The sequence below is a fragment of the Tenrec ecaudatus genome, chromosome 7, assembly GCF_050624435.1.
Source record: "Tenrec ecaudatus isolate mTenEca1 chromosome 7, mTenEca1.hap1, whole genome shotgun sequence".
Lineage (NCBI taxonomy): Eukaryota > Metazoa > Chordata > Mammalia > Afrosoricida > Tenrecidae > Tenrec > Tenrec ecaudatus.
Genome location: NC_134536.1, coordinates 13,130,876 through 13,147,267, shown reverse-complemented (window position 1 = coordinate 13,147,267; position 16,392 = coordinate 13,130,876). Strand labels below are relative to the sequence as shown.

General features: G+C 44.2%; 1 protein-coding gene across 2 annotated transcripts in view; it reads left to right on the top strand.

Annotated features, from left to right (window-relative positions):
* The first annotated feature begins 3,395 nt into the window (after window positions 1-3,395).
* SCAF8 (SR-related CTD associated factor 8) overlaps window positions 3,396-16,392 on the top strand; it is a 100,977-nt gene continuing 87,980 nt past the window's right edge. Inside the window, exons 1-2 of one of the 2 annotated variants that reach the window (XM_075554344.1) lie at window positions 3,396-3,601; window positions 11,131-11,193. In XM_075554344.1, the coding sequence (XP_075410459.1) occupies window positions 3,572-3,601; window positions 11,131-11,193 (93 nt within the window). In that variant the 5' untranslated portion in view covers window positions 3,396-3,571. The remainder of the gene's footprint in view (window positions 3,602-11,130; window positions 11,194-16,392) is intronic. The other variant, XM_075554345.1, reaches the window with a different exon arrangement.

Sequence of the window (16,392 nt, the reverse complement as noted above, 5' to 3'; positions counted from 1 at the left end):
ATACTGTCTTCCTGTTCACGAGCATGGGACATACTTTCATTGGTGTCCGTGTCTTTTGGCTTCTGGTACAATGTATTCCCAAGCACTACTGTTCCTTTGGGCGACTACAAGGGCATTGCTCTTCTCATTTTCTCTTTGGAGTCCCCTGCTTCAATATACAAGAAGCCAGCTGATTGTTGTATGTTGATCTTATAGCCTGCTGCCTTTTCCCATTAGTTCCAACAATTTGTAAATGGAATCTTTGGTGTTTTCTACATATAGGATTAAATCATCTGCAAATAGTTTTTGTTTCTTCTGTGCCAATTTGGCGCCTCTAAGATCTTTTTGCTGTCTTAAGGCTCTGGCTAAGACTTCAGGGAACATATTAATTGAGAGGGGCGACAAAGGCAACCCTGACGGGCTTGAAGGGAGGCTGTTTTCAGTATTACTCCATTGAGATGCAAGCCGTTGGTTTTGCATCTATGGCCTTTACTATGGTCATCTAAATTGTTCGGCTGGGATTTGGACTTTTCCAAAAAACCCACTGCCAACTCATCTCACTCAAAAAACTAAGCTCATGGTCACTGAGGCGATTCCAAGTTGGTGAGCACGTGGGTGGCTGAGGCTATAAATCTGGTGGGACTCGATGTATGCCTCTCGTCTACTCTTCTGCTACTAGTGTCCTAGGACTGGAATCCTAGCATCCATTATGTAACGCCTATGTTCCCAAACGTGCTTGGGCTACTGCTCCTTTTTCAGGAAAATAAAACACAATAAACTACTGAGCATCTCTTTGGCAAGGAAACTACTTTTGTGCTTTCGCTCATAAACCAGAAAAAGGTACAGGCATCTGCTTCTGCACTCCCCTGTCTCCTCATGCCCCATCATCCCAATACCACCACTTTGGGAAATATTGACCACTTTTCTATTTTATTTTATTTAGCTTTATCCTTCACTCAAATTATGTCCCTGTCCTACAGTTGGTGACTTCAGTTGTATTTTGAATCAATCTACATTGAGATATAAAACAGATTAGACAAACTAGCAGACAACAGACTTCAGTACCACCAAGAAGAGAGGCCTCTCCACCAGGGACAGAGTGGATCCTATGAACGGGGGCTTCCTGATCTGAGACTCTCCCAGACCCAGGGGAAGAGCTGATGCCACAGCACAGGGTTAGGAACACAAATATTGAAATGATACGTGAAACTTCCCCGGGACCCGAAGACTGTGAAATCCTGTCCCTAGAGCTGGCACCTTGAATTTGGAGGTCTAGCTTCCTAAATGGAGAGAATATATATTTTTGTTAAAGCTATGTGCTTGTATTTCTGCTATAGCAGCACTTGATTATAAAGAAGGAAAACGTCACCGCAGTTGAAATCCTTTGAAGGTAGAAGTTTAAGCTCCTATAAAAAGGTTAGTTTTTTTTACTAAGTACCAGTTCACATGTTAAAGCTGTCATTGACATAAAGGGCTCAATAGCAAATAATGATGGCAGCATATGTACAATCCATGCTCGATACAATTGATGCATAGATTGTTACAAGAGCTGTAAGCACCCTTAATAAAATGTTAAAAAAAAAAGCTGTCAATGAAGCAAATCCCAGTTTAGAGAGACACACAGGAGTCCTTTGGTAGCTCAACTACAAGTTCCAAATTGGATGGTTTAAACCTCAGCTTGAAAACCCCTCTGGGAATCCACTGGGGGCGGGGAGGAAGGAGGGGTCACCGTGAGTTGGCTTCCATCCATGGCAGTGAGATACTGGCAGCTGGGTTTTAGCAAGACGAGGGCTGTGTTTGGGTTTAAAGTACTACATCTTCCTCCCACAGAGGCTGCTGGTTTCAAACTACTGACCTCTGGGCTAGCAGTTCAACCCACTACATGCGACCAGGACTTCTCTTTTAGTTTCAATAAATGAAGGCCCTTAACCTTTTGGCTAAACTATTGCTAGTTTCCATTCAATTGATGGCCTTCAATTTGGTATTGCTATCATCTTTTCCTAAAACTCACCGCCATCCTGTCGACCCTAACTCAGAGTGCTCCTATAGGACTGGATAGAGCTACTGGATAGAGATAGGTGGGTTTCTGACACTATTTATTCTTTATGGAGTAGAAAGACCCATCTTTCTCATCTAGAAATACTGGAGGCGAGCTTCAAAAAATTCGTGGGAAAAGGCAGGGTTTTCTATTCTTCTAAATACAATCTGGGGCAATGAATGTACAGATGTGCTTTACACAATTGATGTATGTATGGCTTGTGATAAGAGTTGTATGAGCCCCTAATAAAACGATTTAAAAAAACAAAGACTCACAATCTGTGAAACCCACAGGGACAGCTGGACCCTGTCCTATTGGGTCGCTTTGAGTTGGAATCCACCGAAAGCAGTGAGCTTTTATTTATATTTTTGGTTTAATCCCATTCCCCCACAAACTTTTTGAAGCCCCTTGCTATCCGCCCGAGAATCCATCCTCCTTTAAAAAGGCCTCCCTTGCACGCACTACACAGCGCGGGCGTCCCAGGGGCCCTTTCCCGCCTGCAGACTCCGGTGCTCATTGTTTGTGACCGTGCTGGACTCGGACAGTGCTCCCGCTGGGCTCCCGGTGCTCCAGCCTCTGGGGTGCACTGACCCCGGCCCGGGCCCTCCCGGTCCCCGGGGCCCTGATGCAGACGCTGCATGCCCACACCGCCCGTGAGAACGTTTGGGTCACTGCTACCAGCGAGGTTGACTACTAGAAACTTTTCTTTGGCCACTAACCTTTAGGCCACTGACCAGTAAAATTCCAAAACACACGGAACCGAGCTCCTGCGAAGGAGCCCGTGACCCGGGCTGGGGACTCCCCGGCCCCACCCCGCGGAATGGCCCAGTCGTTGCCCGCGCGTCCGCATTCAGGCCGCGGCGCAGGGCTCGGGCTCGTTCCCGTGTCCGCAGGCGCCGGGAGAGCGCGCGGCGCAGGCGGCCCGGGCTCGCGGGAGCGGGGCCTCCGGGCGCGACGCTCTGGCCGGCGCTCGCGTCGATGGTTTCCGCGCGGCCCCTGGGCTAGCGCGGTCCGGCCGCCAGGGGGCGCGCTGGCGGGCGCCGCTGAGCTGCGAGCTGCGCGGCCCGACTCGTGGCCGCCATATTGGATGCCGCAGCTGCTGCTGCCAGCTCTTCCTCCTGTGTCTCTGCCGTGCGCGGCTGGTTCCTGCGGCCCGAACGGCGGGGAGGTGAACCCGGAGCCTGTTGGAGGAAGAGAGGCAGGGGGTGGAGAGTGCAGGGCCGAGGCTAGCGGGCGGAGAACCGAGCCCGAGCGGGGCGGAGAGGCGCCGCGGCCCAGCCCCTCCCCCGCCCGCCTGTCGTCGACCCGCCCCGGCAGCGCCAGTCCCCAGACCGGAGCAAGGCCCGCCCCAGCGGCCATGCCGGGGCCCCACCGCCCCTGAGGGAGCCCTTCCCCGCCTGCGCCCCACCCCCGCCCCGTCCCGGGGTCGCAGCGCCCGCCAGTCCGCCGGCGCCCCTGGTCGCGGCCGCGCCGCTGCCTGCGTCGCGCACTCCCCACCCAGTGCAGTCGCCGCTGCCTCTTCCGCCGCCGGGCTCAGGCCTCCGCAGCGACAACATGGAGGCCGTGAAAACCTTCAACAGCGAGGTTGGTATCGCAGGCGGCCCCCGCGCCCCCATCGGGGGCCTGGTCGGCGCGGGCAGGGTGGGCGCGGGCGGCGGGCCTCTTCCGAGTGGGGTGCGCGGCGGCATGGGGGAGGGGGCCATGCTCCGGGGCGCCCCTCCCCCGGGCCGGGCGCTGGAGTGGGGAGGGCCGCGGGCGGTGGGAGGGGCGGCCGGAGGACGGGCTGCGGAGGTGAACTGAAGGCCCGGCGGGTCCTCCCCCGGGATTTGGCGGGTCCACACGGGCGCCCAGCACGGCCCCCCCAACCCCGGTGCTCCCTTTCTAGGTGGGGAGGGACCCAGCCTCCCTCTGCACCGCTCCCCCCGCTCCCCGCCCCGGGGGCCTCGCAGGAGGAGGCGCCGGAGGGAGGCTGGGGGCGCGGAGGCCCTACAGGGTGGCATCTTTGGTCACGTTGCACGCAGTGTTTATCACTGGGACGTCGTTGGCCGGGTAACCTGCCAACCAGGGACTTGAGTTGGTGGTAGGGAATCCAGGGGATTGCTTTTGGGATGTGTCTTCTGTTCGCATCCTGCTCCCCTCGCTGAGCTCCTGCATCACGACTGGAAGACACTGGGCAGGGGCAGGGCTGCTGCTCAGAAACCCAGAGAAAAGGCATCAACCGGGCGCATGCACGCACCTACCATGTCCAACTCTAGATTGGGGTGGGGGAGAAAAGGTGCCCCCCCCCCGTTCATTAGTGGAAGTCAGGTTATAAGAAACTTTTTTGTTTCTTTCTAACTCCAGCTTAAATGGACCTAAATGCAGATACTAAACAAAATGTGCATTTAGACTCAGCCATAATGATTTGCCCTTCATTTCAGCCTTAGACAAAGGTTACATAAACGTGACTGTAACTACATTAGCAACACTTTTCATGAACTTAAGTGGATGTGCTGACACTTTATTCCATAGTATGACTGCTAACCAATAGGGGAAACATTTGCCTCCTAAAGCACCAGAAGGATTGATGTGATAATCCTCATGGGACGCTTTTTTAAAAAGCCGTTGAAACAAACTATCATCTTTGTTTCTAATTTTATTTTACTTTTTAAAGAATGAGCATTTGGGAAACTTGGAAAAGAAGCCATTTCTGCGAAGCAGCCCCACTGTGAATAGAGGGGTGCTGACATAATGCTTGAGAGCATGCTTCAATAACGGGCGCGACATTTTATTTTATTTTTTTGCAGCTTCCTGAGACATGAGTAGAGCAATAGACTTGGGAATCCTTTCCTACATTACCTCGGACTTGAGAGGGGAGCTGATAGTTTGGGGTGGATCTCCCCATTTCTGAAATGTATTTCCACCGCACAGTACTATCTGTAGTGATGGACTGCAAGGATAGCACCAGGCAGTGGCTCAGTGTTGGGCTGTGGTACTTGGGTCCAGCTGACAATAACAGTACCATGTAGAGGATAACAATATTGAACGGTGCTGGTTTTTCCAACCGTGACTTCTTTTACATCTGTGAAAAAACAGTTTGTGTAGCTTTTTTGTTTGCTATATACCAAGTACTGATACAATTACTGTTAACATTTGATAACTATTAAAAAAATCCTTATTCGAATTTATAGTGCAATGATTTGGCCCCTCTCTTTTTATTAGTGTGCTTCTCTTTGGTCCAAAAGGTTCCCAATTTGTGTGCTCTTACTCCTCCCTCCTCCTTCATATTGAAACCCTCTTCTGTTCCAAGTGAATAGCACTCAGCCTCCTAGTTGGGAACAAGAGGGAGGGGATGTTATAAACTCACTGCCAGTAAGGAGTAGAAAGCCCAGTCTTTCTCCCTCTGACCTGATGGCGGTTTCAAACTGCTGACCATGCAGACATGCAGACTGAAGACAAACATGTAGCCACCACAGGCATAGTAGTAAGGGAATGTCACTCTTTATTGTTTCAGTATTGATATTAAAGACCAGGTCTAGTACATCCATGCCTAACCCAAAGTTTCACCTTTGCTCTCATTTAATTTTCACAGAAACTTTAAATGGAAGCTAATCCCCTTTTAAGACTTTGCAGTACTCCCATGATCCCTTGGGGTGTCATAGAACTAAAGAAAACCTTTTACTTTTATTTATTACTGTGTTTTAACTCTGCCCTGTATTAAGATGGGCTTGGCTTATGAAACAGCATTGGAAAATAGTCACAGTTGAGGGGATAGACCTTTGGTGAAGATTCCAAAGACTGATTTATTTTTTGGTTTAAACAGTACAAATAACCTTGTTAAGCTTTTTTGATTTTTGAATATAAGTTCTGTGAATTTCTATAATGCTTGTTGATAGAGTGAGAAAATGTTTGCAAATACGCATATAGTGGGAAATAGTTTAATACTTTGATTTTAAATCGTTTTGCAAAGTACAAAAAGGAATCTGAGCTATAGAATTAAGAGAATATACTGTTTCAGAATGTTCACTTACAGTGAATGACTTTTTATGACATTTACCTTGAGCTGAGCCCATCTCTCAGTGCTCAATTTCAGGATGTCTCTGAAGCATCAAGGAAGGATTCCTTATGGCACAGTGAGCTATGTGTGGGGTTGCTAGCTAACTGCAGGGTCGGCAGTTTGAACCCTCCTGTCACTACACAGCAGGAGACAAAAGAGCTCCCCTGTAAAGATTCACGGTCCCAGAAACCCTAGGGCACACTTCCACTCTGCCTAGTTGGGTGGCTATGAGTCACAATTGACTTGATGGCACTTGGCTTGACTTAAAGCATTAAATAACCAAGAACTTTCATGAATTTGATTTATAGGACAGAAAAATTTAGCTCTAAAGGTAATCATTGCATGTTTGTAACTGTATTTGGTATTTCACATTAAAATGTGAAATATAAAATGCTTACATTTTTATAATTTGAAAAATGACATTGGCTTGAAAATAGGAATGAACACACCAGAGAGATTTTTAAGTTACGGATGTGAGTTCATCATCTGGAAACTGGAAACCATGGACAGAATGTGATCTGTGAGCTGACCCTGGGCCGGCAATGTATGAGAGGTGGTCCCTGGTCTTAAACACCCCCAGGGCATAACTTCTTAACGAGTTCTGTGTACATTGACCTTAACTTAAAAATCCCTATTAGAAGAACCTTTAATTGTTGAGGAATTCTTTGGTGAATTCATCCTTTTTTTTTTTAATTTTAACAATTTATTAGGGGCTCATACAATTCTTATCACAGTTCATACATATACATACATCAATTGTATAAAGCACAACTGTACAGTCTTTGCCTTAATCATTTTTTTCTCCTCTTTTCTTTTTTTACATTTTATTAGGGACTCATACAACTCTTATCACCATCCATACATATACATACATCAATTGTATAAAGCACATCCATACATTCCCTGCCCCAATCATTCTCAAGGCATTTGCTCTCCACTTAAGCCCCTTGCATCAGGTCCTCTTTTTTTTTTCCCCTCCCTCCCCTTTCCCCCTTCCCTCATGTGCCCTTGGTAATTTATACCTCGTTATTTTGTCATATCTTGCCCTATCCGGAGTCTCCCTTCCCCCCTTCTCTGCTGTCCCTCTCCCAGGGAAGAGGTCACATGTGGATCCTTGTACTCAGTTCCCCCTTTCCAACCCACTCACCCTCCACTCTCCCAGCATCGTCCCTCACACCCTTGGTCCTGAAGGTATCATCTACCCTGGATTCCCTGTACCTCCAGCCCTCATATGTACCAGTGTACAGCCTCTGTCCTATCCAGGCCTGCAAGGTAGAATTCGGATCATGGTAGTTGGGGGGAGGAAGCATCCAGGATCTGGGGGAAAGCTGTGTTCTTCATCGGTACTACCTCGCACCCTAATTAACCCATCTCCTCTCCTAAACGCCTCTATGAGGGGATCTCCATTGGCCGACACTTGGGCCTTGGGTCTCCACTCTGCACTTCCCCCTTCATTTAATATGGTATATATATACACATACATACACACATATCGTTTTGTTTTTTTTTGCATGATGCCTTATACCTGGTCCCTTGGCACCTCGTGATCGCACTGGCCGGTGTGCTTCTTCCATGTGGGCTTTTTTGCTTCTGAGCTTGATGGCCGCTTGTTCACCTTCAAGCCTTTAAGACCCCAGACACTATCTCTTTTGATAGCAGGGCACCATCAGCTTTCTTCACATTTGCTTATGCACCCATTTGTCTTCAGCGATCCTATCATGGAGGTGTGCAGTCAATGATATGATTTTTTGTTCTTTGATGCCTGGTAACTGATCCCTTTGGGACCACTCAATCACACAGGCTGGTGTGTTCTTCCATGTGGACTTTGTTGCTTCTGAGCTAGATGGCCGCTTGTTTATCTTCAAGCCTTTAAGACCCCATTCACTATCTCTTTTGATAGCCGGGCACCATCAGCTTTCTGGTGAATTCATCTTAATCATCACGGATTAAATTGAGGTTGAGGCCTAAGAACTTGTATGTAAATGCCTATTTTCTGGAGAAAACAATTTCCAGTTAAGTCTCTTTATGCTTGAGTTAATTCTGTGACCACTATGTTCAGTCCTGCAGGGTTGAAAGAAGTGGGGTCCAAATTGAAACATAGACTCTAAGAGACACCTGGGCTAAACAGTTACTTTAATGGGAGCAAAGTCCTGTGACTGCTGGGATATAGCCATTATTGTGAGCACCCCACTCTCTACCCACCAAGGACCACTGTCTACAGGGCATCCCAGTAGACTCTCTTTTTTGCCCATCCCTATAGAAAATGACAATTGGGTGTGGGCACCGACTAATTCAGGAACTCCTAGAGAAGCATGTGATCAAGCTGGGTTTATGCATTAGTTCTCCTTAGACCACAAAGTAACTACAGGACTTGAGTTTTACATGTCTAGGTTGGATTTTTCTCCCTTAAATATTTAAGGACTTAAAAAAAAAAGCTTAAGTTGTATTAACATACTTCAAAAAGTTAATTGTAAGTCTTTAACATAAAACAGAGTTTTTAGGTTCTTTGTGTAACTAGATTCCTTGCTGTTTGAGGAGGTGCCCACCCCTACCCCCTACCCCGCTTTCCCAGCCCTGCCCATTTCAAATGGGAAATTTGAGCTTCTAACCTAGCACCTGCTCCGTTAGATTTAGAACTTCGGAAACCCTGTGTGGCTGTTCAGGTCTGTCCCAGGGCCACTGTGAGTTGGAATCATTTTGACTATGGCACATTTGGTCTTTGGGAAGATCTAGAACCAGGTATGAGATGTTTACTTTGGTTCATTATAGTTTCTTTAGTCATCCTTAAACAAACAAACAAATCCCCCAACATATCCACTCCCTACCCCTCATCACTGAGTTGATTCCAACCCAAGGGGACCCTTTGTAGGGTTTCTGAGGCTGTAAATCTTACAGGAGCAGACAGCCTGTCTTTCTCATGCTTAGTGGTGGTCCTTGTCAACTGCTTAGCAGTGCTTGCCTGACTCTGCCACCAGGGCTCCTAATCAGGGCACCCACTTCCTTAGTATCTTTTTGTTCTTAGAATCCTTTCTCATTAAACTGCTCTGGGAGCCCTGGTGGCCTGGTAGTTATATGTTGGGCTGTGCCCACAAGGTCAGCAGTTCAAAAACACTAGCTGATCTGAAGGGGACAGATCGGACCTTCTACTTCTATGAAGAATTACAAATCTTGGAAACTCAAAGGAGCAGTCTCCCGTTTCCTATTGGGTCACATTGACTTGCTGTCTTTGAGTGAGTTGATGATGCACTAGACTTTCCAGAGTTGGTTTAAAATCACAAGTGATATGCAGTCTCCTCTGTTGGCATAATTGTGGCCAAGGTGTGCCCCTTGTCTCAGGACAAGGCTTCTATAATCTTCTTCCACCCTATCTGGTGGTCCCAGGCAGGAGCTGGGCAGAAGGGTGGGGTGGATAGGGAAGAATTCTAGAGGCCTGTGAAATTGGTTTTTTTTGTTTGGTATCCCTCTTCTGTCAGTGGTTCAGGAAAGGCAGTTTATGTAAAAGCAGCTTTAAAATGTCACTGTTTACTTTGATTTTCACCTACCAGGGAACCTTTCTCTCCTGTCTTCCTTTGGGGTTCTGGTTAATTGTGTCAAACAGGCAGTGCTTGTTGTTTTTACCTTGTGAAGATCCCTTAAAGCCATAGCACACTTGGTGTCAAAGGAAGAACTCCTTCACCAACCCTGGGGTTTCAGTTGGGATTTCTCAACCTATGTTAGTACTGCTAGTATTTCTATACAAGCATTTGCAGCAGGGACTGCCCTGTGCATCAGAGAGTGTTTTGTGTGGCAGCATCCCTGGTCTCTACCCACTAGATGCCAGTACCTCATTCCTAATTATGACAGCCAAATGTTCGTGAGGGATAGGGTGGCATAGTCAACCCTGGCTGTGAACCACTGGTTTGGTCCTCTGTTCCACTGACAGCAGTCCTGTACTGCCCCTTCTAGTGGGCACGGCAGTTTCAAGTAGTTGGTATTAGTGTTGATCTCACCATACTGAGGTACATGAAATCTGTGGCCATTAACTTTCATTGATTCATATCCCCAGTACATAACATGTACTTTAACACATAACCCAGTGCTTTATCAATCAGATAGGTAAACACAGATTTCTTTAATGGATAGTGGATACACTAAGTAGATGGACAACTTTGGCTAAGTTAGTTAATGCTTTTGGACTTGGTGGTTTTTCTCCTTTGTACAAATATATGACTGCTTCATTTTTTGCTTTGGGTCCCTGTTTGTTGGAAGATCCGTAGACTAGTTTAAATATAAATTAATTTTGCTTTAATTTGAAGGTCATTTGAGTTTTATGTTGTATATTTAAGCTCTCTGTTTTCAGATCCTCTTTGGTATTGTTTTTCCAGTTAAGAACTTAACATAACTGTAAAAGGTGCTTTGATTCCTCCCCCCTCATATTTTCACAAGGTGGAATATAAGGATAATTGAGATTGATGAGAATGATCTTTGAGATCCTACAATATTTGAGTGTTGTAGTTTTAATCATTCAAGAAGAAATTTGAAAGACAAACAAAGGTGAATGTTGAAAGTAGTATTGTTCTAAAGTAGTATGTTTATTAAAGTAATTTTGATTTAATTTTGGGGGACCTCATTCTCCCCAATATGCATTTTTGACCACTTACACCTTTTTAAGAAACTGTGTAGTTGGCTTAGGACCCTGGTGATGCACTGGATTAGTTTTTGACTGCTAACCAGGTTAGTAGTTCATATCCATAAGCTGCTCCATGTGATTTGCTCCTGTAGTTTACCGCTTAAGAAACCCTACAGGGCAGATCAACTTTCCTATCGGGGTTGCTGTTAGCCAGAATTGATTCAGTGGCACAAAATAACTTAGCTGGAGTAGAATTTATTACTCACCTCATTATGGATTGTACACGCAACCTCAGACTCCTTTCCGTAGGGCCACCTTGGCTGACACTGGACAACCTCTGAGTCCTAATGGTATGAGAGAATGTAATCAACTTTGACCTTGAGCGCAGGCTGAGCTCCTGAACTCTTAACTGAGCTCCTTGTATCTGGATTTGTTTTCTCAACATCTTTCTCTGCTCCTCTCTCTCAGGATTGTGCCTCCTCTCCTGCTTGTACAGACTGCTTTTCCAGCAGCATGGACACAAGAAGCATAGTAAGATGACCATAACCCACCTAAGGCAGGCCTTTGGGAAAATGCTAGGTTTACAATTGGTAGAGAAATAATGCTTGCTTTTATATACAGTATGTGGGAAGCAGAATAGGGCTTGTCGCTTACACTGTATTAGTAATCTTAAAGAAACATGTAGGGTGTAAATTGAATATCTTCACAAAAAGTAGGTTAAGTGAAAAGGAATATTATTGTACTTAATGATGATAAACCTTATATACACTCTTGCTGCATTTACTTAAATTCTGCTCACTATGATTTTATTGTATTAAATGCAAAGAAATACAGCTACCTATTTAATATGAGTGAATTATAAACCTCTTATTTTGATGGTTGGGAATGAAATCTGTCTTGTGTTGTAAGTTCTTCAAGCTATAAGGTGACAAATTACTGTCATGCTCTCTAGGAATAGGGAAACAAAAGAAGCCAAAATCAATTATTGATAATCTGATTATAGAGGAACAGTGTGGTAGAGATAATATTAGTTATGAAGACTGAATACAGTGGAACATGTGTCGATAGCCCGTGATTTCTTACCTGAGTAAATTTTGTCTCTGCTTTGATGGTAAACTTATTTGCTCTTTCTGGATTTGATTTTATACATTTACTTCATCCTTCTAATTCAGTTTTATGTAAGAGTTGCTGATCCACCCAGTTTTTAAACTTGGAGGAAAGTCTGTCAATGTATGACTGTACCTGCTGGAGTCAAGACCTACCTTAAGGACTTGGACTTCACTCAGTTTAGTCAAAAGGAACATAGATCAGTTCCTCTTCTTTAAAGGTGGAATTACAGGTATTAAATTAATGCATGCTACATTCTTTATTAAGACAATTAAGCAACTTAATTTTATGTACCTTGCCCAGATGGTGTAAGGCTTTCTTTCATTAATTTAACCAGTACTTAATGAAGACCTGACTGACCCTGGGTCTTGTACTTTCCTATCGGCTGGAATATGCTGGTAAATAAGATAAGCAAAGACCGTATGCTTAGGGAACTTGGGTTTTTGACCCTATTCTTTCTTCTCATCAGTCTTGTGTGTAGCAAACTTGCCACAGAGATGTTGAGGCTGGATGGGCATGCTGAACTCTGGGCCTTACTTTGAAGTACAGGGTCCCTGCACCACTCTGGCCAGCGTAAGCATTTTGCCTGCATCCAGATTGCCTGTCTGCTACTCAAAATAAGAGACTCAACAGGACATCTTGCTTAAAGAAGCTGATTGTATTTTTCTAGCAAGGAGAAAATAAGACTATCTGCATTAAATTTTATATTGCACTAAGTTGTATATTCTGAATTAAAATATAATCTCTGATAATCTGAAATTAAACCAATATTATAAAATACAGTTTAAAGGACATTTTCGTTAGCCAGATGTAAATGATGAACTATTGTTACATGGCAGTGACAGCTTTATGAATTTGTAAGAATTCATACGTAATTCAAACTTAGTAATTCATTAAAACAGTTTTGGCACATAATACACATATACAATTCAATAGTTCAGTCATATAGTGTTTTGTTTTTAAAATAAAACATTTTGGGTCGGGGTTTCGTACGTAGCAGAGCAGCTCCCTCGCTGCGATCTATTGAAAGTCAGCCCTCGACATGAGGGTTTGTAAAAAAAAACCAAAACAAACAAAACAAAATTTTATTTTATTTAAATGGATGAAAAAAATAGGTGGATTTTTTTTTCTTAAGACTTCTCACTTTCCTGTCTGGGCGGATTGGTGACACTGTACTCTTATGATTGAAAGAAAAAAGATGTTTGATTGTATTGAAATATTTGAGCATATGATAAAATGTTGTGGATGAAAGGATTTTTTTCCTTAATACAAAAACATTTCCCCTTCAGATGAAATGTTGGATGGATTATGTAGCAAATGTCTCCTCTAGTTTATATTAACAATTGTCTGCTATGATGAAAAATGCCTGGTTTATATTTTTTATTCAACCATTGGTTACAAGTGAGCCACTTTATAATAACGCACACTCAGCTCTCCCTCCCACTCCCCCCATCACTGTGTTTCAGTGTCTAGATAGGGGCTGTCTTCGTTTTACGGAGAGGAGACAGGCACACCATTGTGATTTTACCAGGAAATGCAGCTTGCAAGTATCTGAGCAGGGAGGGTCTCAAGGGTCTTTTATATTCTTTTCAACTTTCTGATTTGTTGACAACTTCGGATTCATTGAAAGGTGTAAGATTGAGACTAGAACTCTTGTGTACTCTTCTGTACACAAACTCACACACACACACACACACACACACACTTATTTGAAGATAAGTTGCAGTCATGATATCTTTACCCCTAACAGTTATATGAATTTCCCTTTTACAACAGTATCTTTTTTGTATGATCATAGTACAATGATTAAAACCAGGAAGTGCTGTCTACAGACTGCACTGAAATGACAACCAAGCATTCCAGCAAGCGGTCCTTTGTGGGAAGAGCAGAGACTGTCACACCTTGTATTCACTGTCTCTTTGGTCTCCTTTAATTTAGATCACTTTGTTAGGCTGTATCTTTCATGACCTTTGAATATGTTTGATAAAAATAAGCTTGCTATTTTTAGAAGTCCCTCTATCTAGATTTGTCTGCTCTCCTGAATTTTTTTGACAGAAACAGTTCAGAAGTAATAGCACACCTTGTACCTATTAATGGGGATGCTGTTAACCCTTATGCCTACTGGGTTTCGCATCGGTTGCATTCTACTGTAAGAAAAGCTTGCTCTTTCATATGTTTAGTCAGGTTATTTTGCTGCCCAGATTGTCTGAGCATTGAGACCTTACTCGTGTGTCCTTTTGACACACACCCCTGCTTTTCTGTGTGTTCCTTTCCTGCCATCTTCCCAGGCAGCCCTAGTTAAGGCTAGTGGATTGGGGCATTTATATACCAACATCTGAATGCTAGTATGGTTTTTTTTTTTTGCTACTTAGGGTATCCTAACTTCTGAGCCACGAACAGAGTTTTGTAAAAATAACCATGTATTTATGATCATGGATATGTCTTCTTTAGCTACCTACTTCATGACTCCAATTCCAGGCCAACACTGTAGGATTGGTCTCGCTATTCCTCTTTCCAAGTCTTAATTCCTTTCTCTGACAGTGAGAAAGCTGCCTTCTGTTATTGACAATACATGTCCTACTTATTGTTCGGTCCTAAAATATGCAGAAGGTTGTCTCAGGATTGCTAAACCATGTCTTGTGGAAAACAAACTTGTTCACTAATGTCTAGTGTTTGTTTTCAATTGACCTTTTTGGTTAGCCTGAGAGATACAGCAGATACTGTGCTCAAAAGTTACTTGGTTAGTTTTTAATCTCTTTGATTGGTTCACTCTCCCCCAACTCCCACCTCCAATGTGATTACAAGGAGCCCTGGTATCAAGGTAATTAAATGCTTGGTTGCTAACTGGAAATGGTTGGGGGTTTGAGCCAATAGCTGGACCAAGGCTGAAAAGACGTTTTGATCTTACCTAGCTTAGAAAGCACGGTTGGACAGTCCGGCCCTGTCCTGGGGGGTGCTATGAGTTGGAGTGGACTTGATAGCATACAGCAACAATGATGTGATTTTAGTGTGTAATCACAAGGGGGTGAATGCATTTCTGTCATACGAACTGATTTCTCTGGTTTAAACGTTCTCTCAAAGTCTTCAGCTGAAATAATGTTCTACAATTTGGAGACTTAGCTGTAGAAGAAAACTTAAGGTGAAAGATGTTTGTCCGGTGAATCTGAGTTCTGGCACGCAGGAGAAAGTGCGTATGCATTCAGGGAAGTCACTTGCCCTGAGGTTCTAGAGCAGAGAGCCCCATAGGAAGTAGTTTAGGCTCTTTTTTATGTATTTTTCTTTGTCTTTTTTTTAAAGCATTAAAACCATACTTATACTTTTTGGTCCATATAAGGTCTCTTATATATTCTTCTTGGTCTTTTAAAGCATAAAAATTATCCTCCTTAGTTTTGAGGACCTAAATAAAAACAGGCATTGAACAACAGGATGTTGATCCTTGGTCGCAAGCTTGGAAACAGAGAATTCGATTAGGGGCATTCTGTTTGAAAATCAGGACTGTAAGTTAGCAGGAGAAAAATTACACAGACTGTGTGGTATGAATGCATTTCCATTGAGCCTATTTTGACTCACAGTAACCCTGTAGCACAGAATAGAACTGTCCACTTTGGTTTCTGAGGCTGTCTTTGTGGAAGTAGAAAGCCTCTTCGTCCCAAAGAGTGGGTCTGGACTGCTGATCTTGCCGTCACAACTAAACTCACAACTTGCTGTGCCACCAGAATGGCTTTGTAACGCTTGTTTTAATATCTAAAAAAGAATCCTAAAGCAACTTGCAAAGCTTTCTAGTGAAAAGATCTATTGAACATTTTCTTAAATACCTACCTTGTATAGATGCTATTCTAAATTTTAGAAATTCAAGAGTGGACAGAGCAGGAGTGTTTTCAAGGCAATACTGATTTTGAGTGATGGAGATCTGGTGACTGTTGTGTGTTAAGCTGCTAATTGCAAGACTGGCAGTTCAAAACTACCAGCTGCTCTAAGGGAGAAAGACTAGGCTTTCTACTTCTGAAACAAGTTACAGTCTCAAGAACCCACAGGACCAGCTCTAGTCTGTAGTGTCCTTTAAGTAGACATGGATTCGATGGCAATAAGAAATAGTTTGAGTCATCATTGGGATTAGGAGTGTTTGGCAAATTAGACTAGAGTCTTCTGATGGAGACCCTTGCATGGACCCTCTTTGCTAATCCAGAGGGAATTAATATTCTGTTGTTACTAGGTGCCTTTGAGTCAGCTTCGATCTGGAGCGGCTCCTATGCACAACAGAAGGAAACCGTGCACGGTCCTGCGCCATCCTGACGATTGTTCCCACCATGCCTGAGCATCTTGTTTAAGCTGCTGTTTCAGGCCAGCTCATTGAGGGAGATTCTGAGGGCTTTTTAATAAGAGTCTAGGGTTTTACATTTGGGTTACAAAAAACTGATAAGCTTTCTGGGATTAGGTGGGACAATGATGGGAGGAGATGGGCAAGAGGGTTAAAATAAAATAGTATGTAGAGAATGGGGGCTCTGTAAGTTGGGCTCATGGGAGAAGAGGAGATGGATGCAGAGCTGAATAAAGGAAGATGGTGGGCCTAGGGGTTGAGCTTTAGTGACTGGATTTGCAATGGTATCAGGAAGAGCAGGGAGC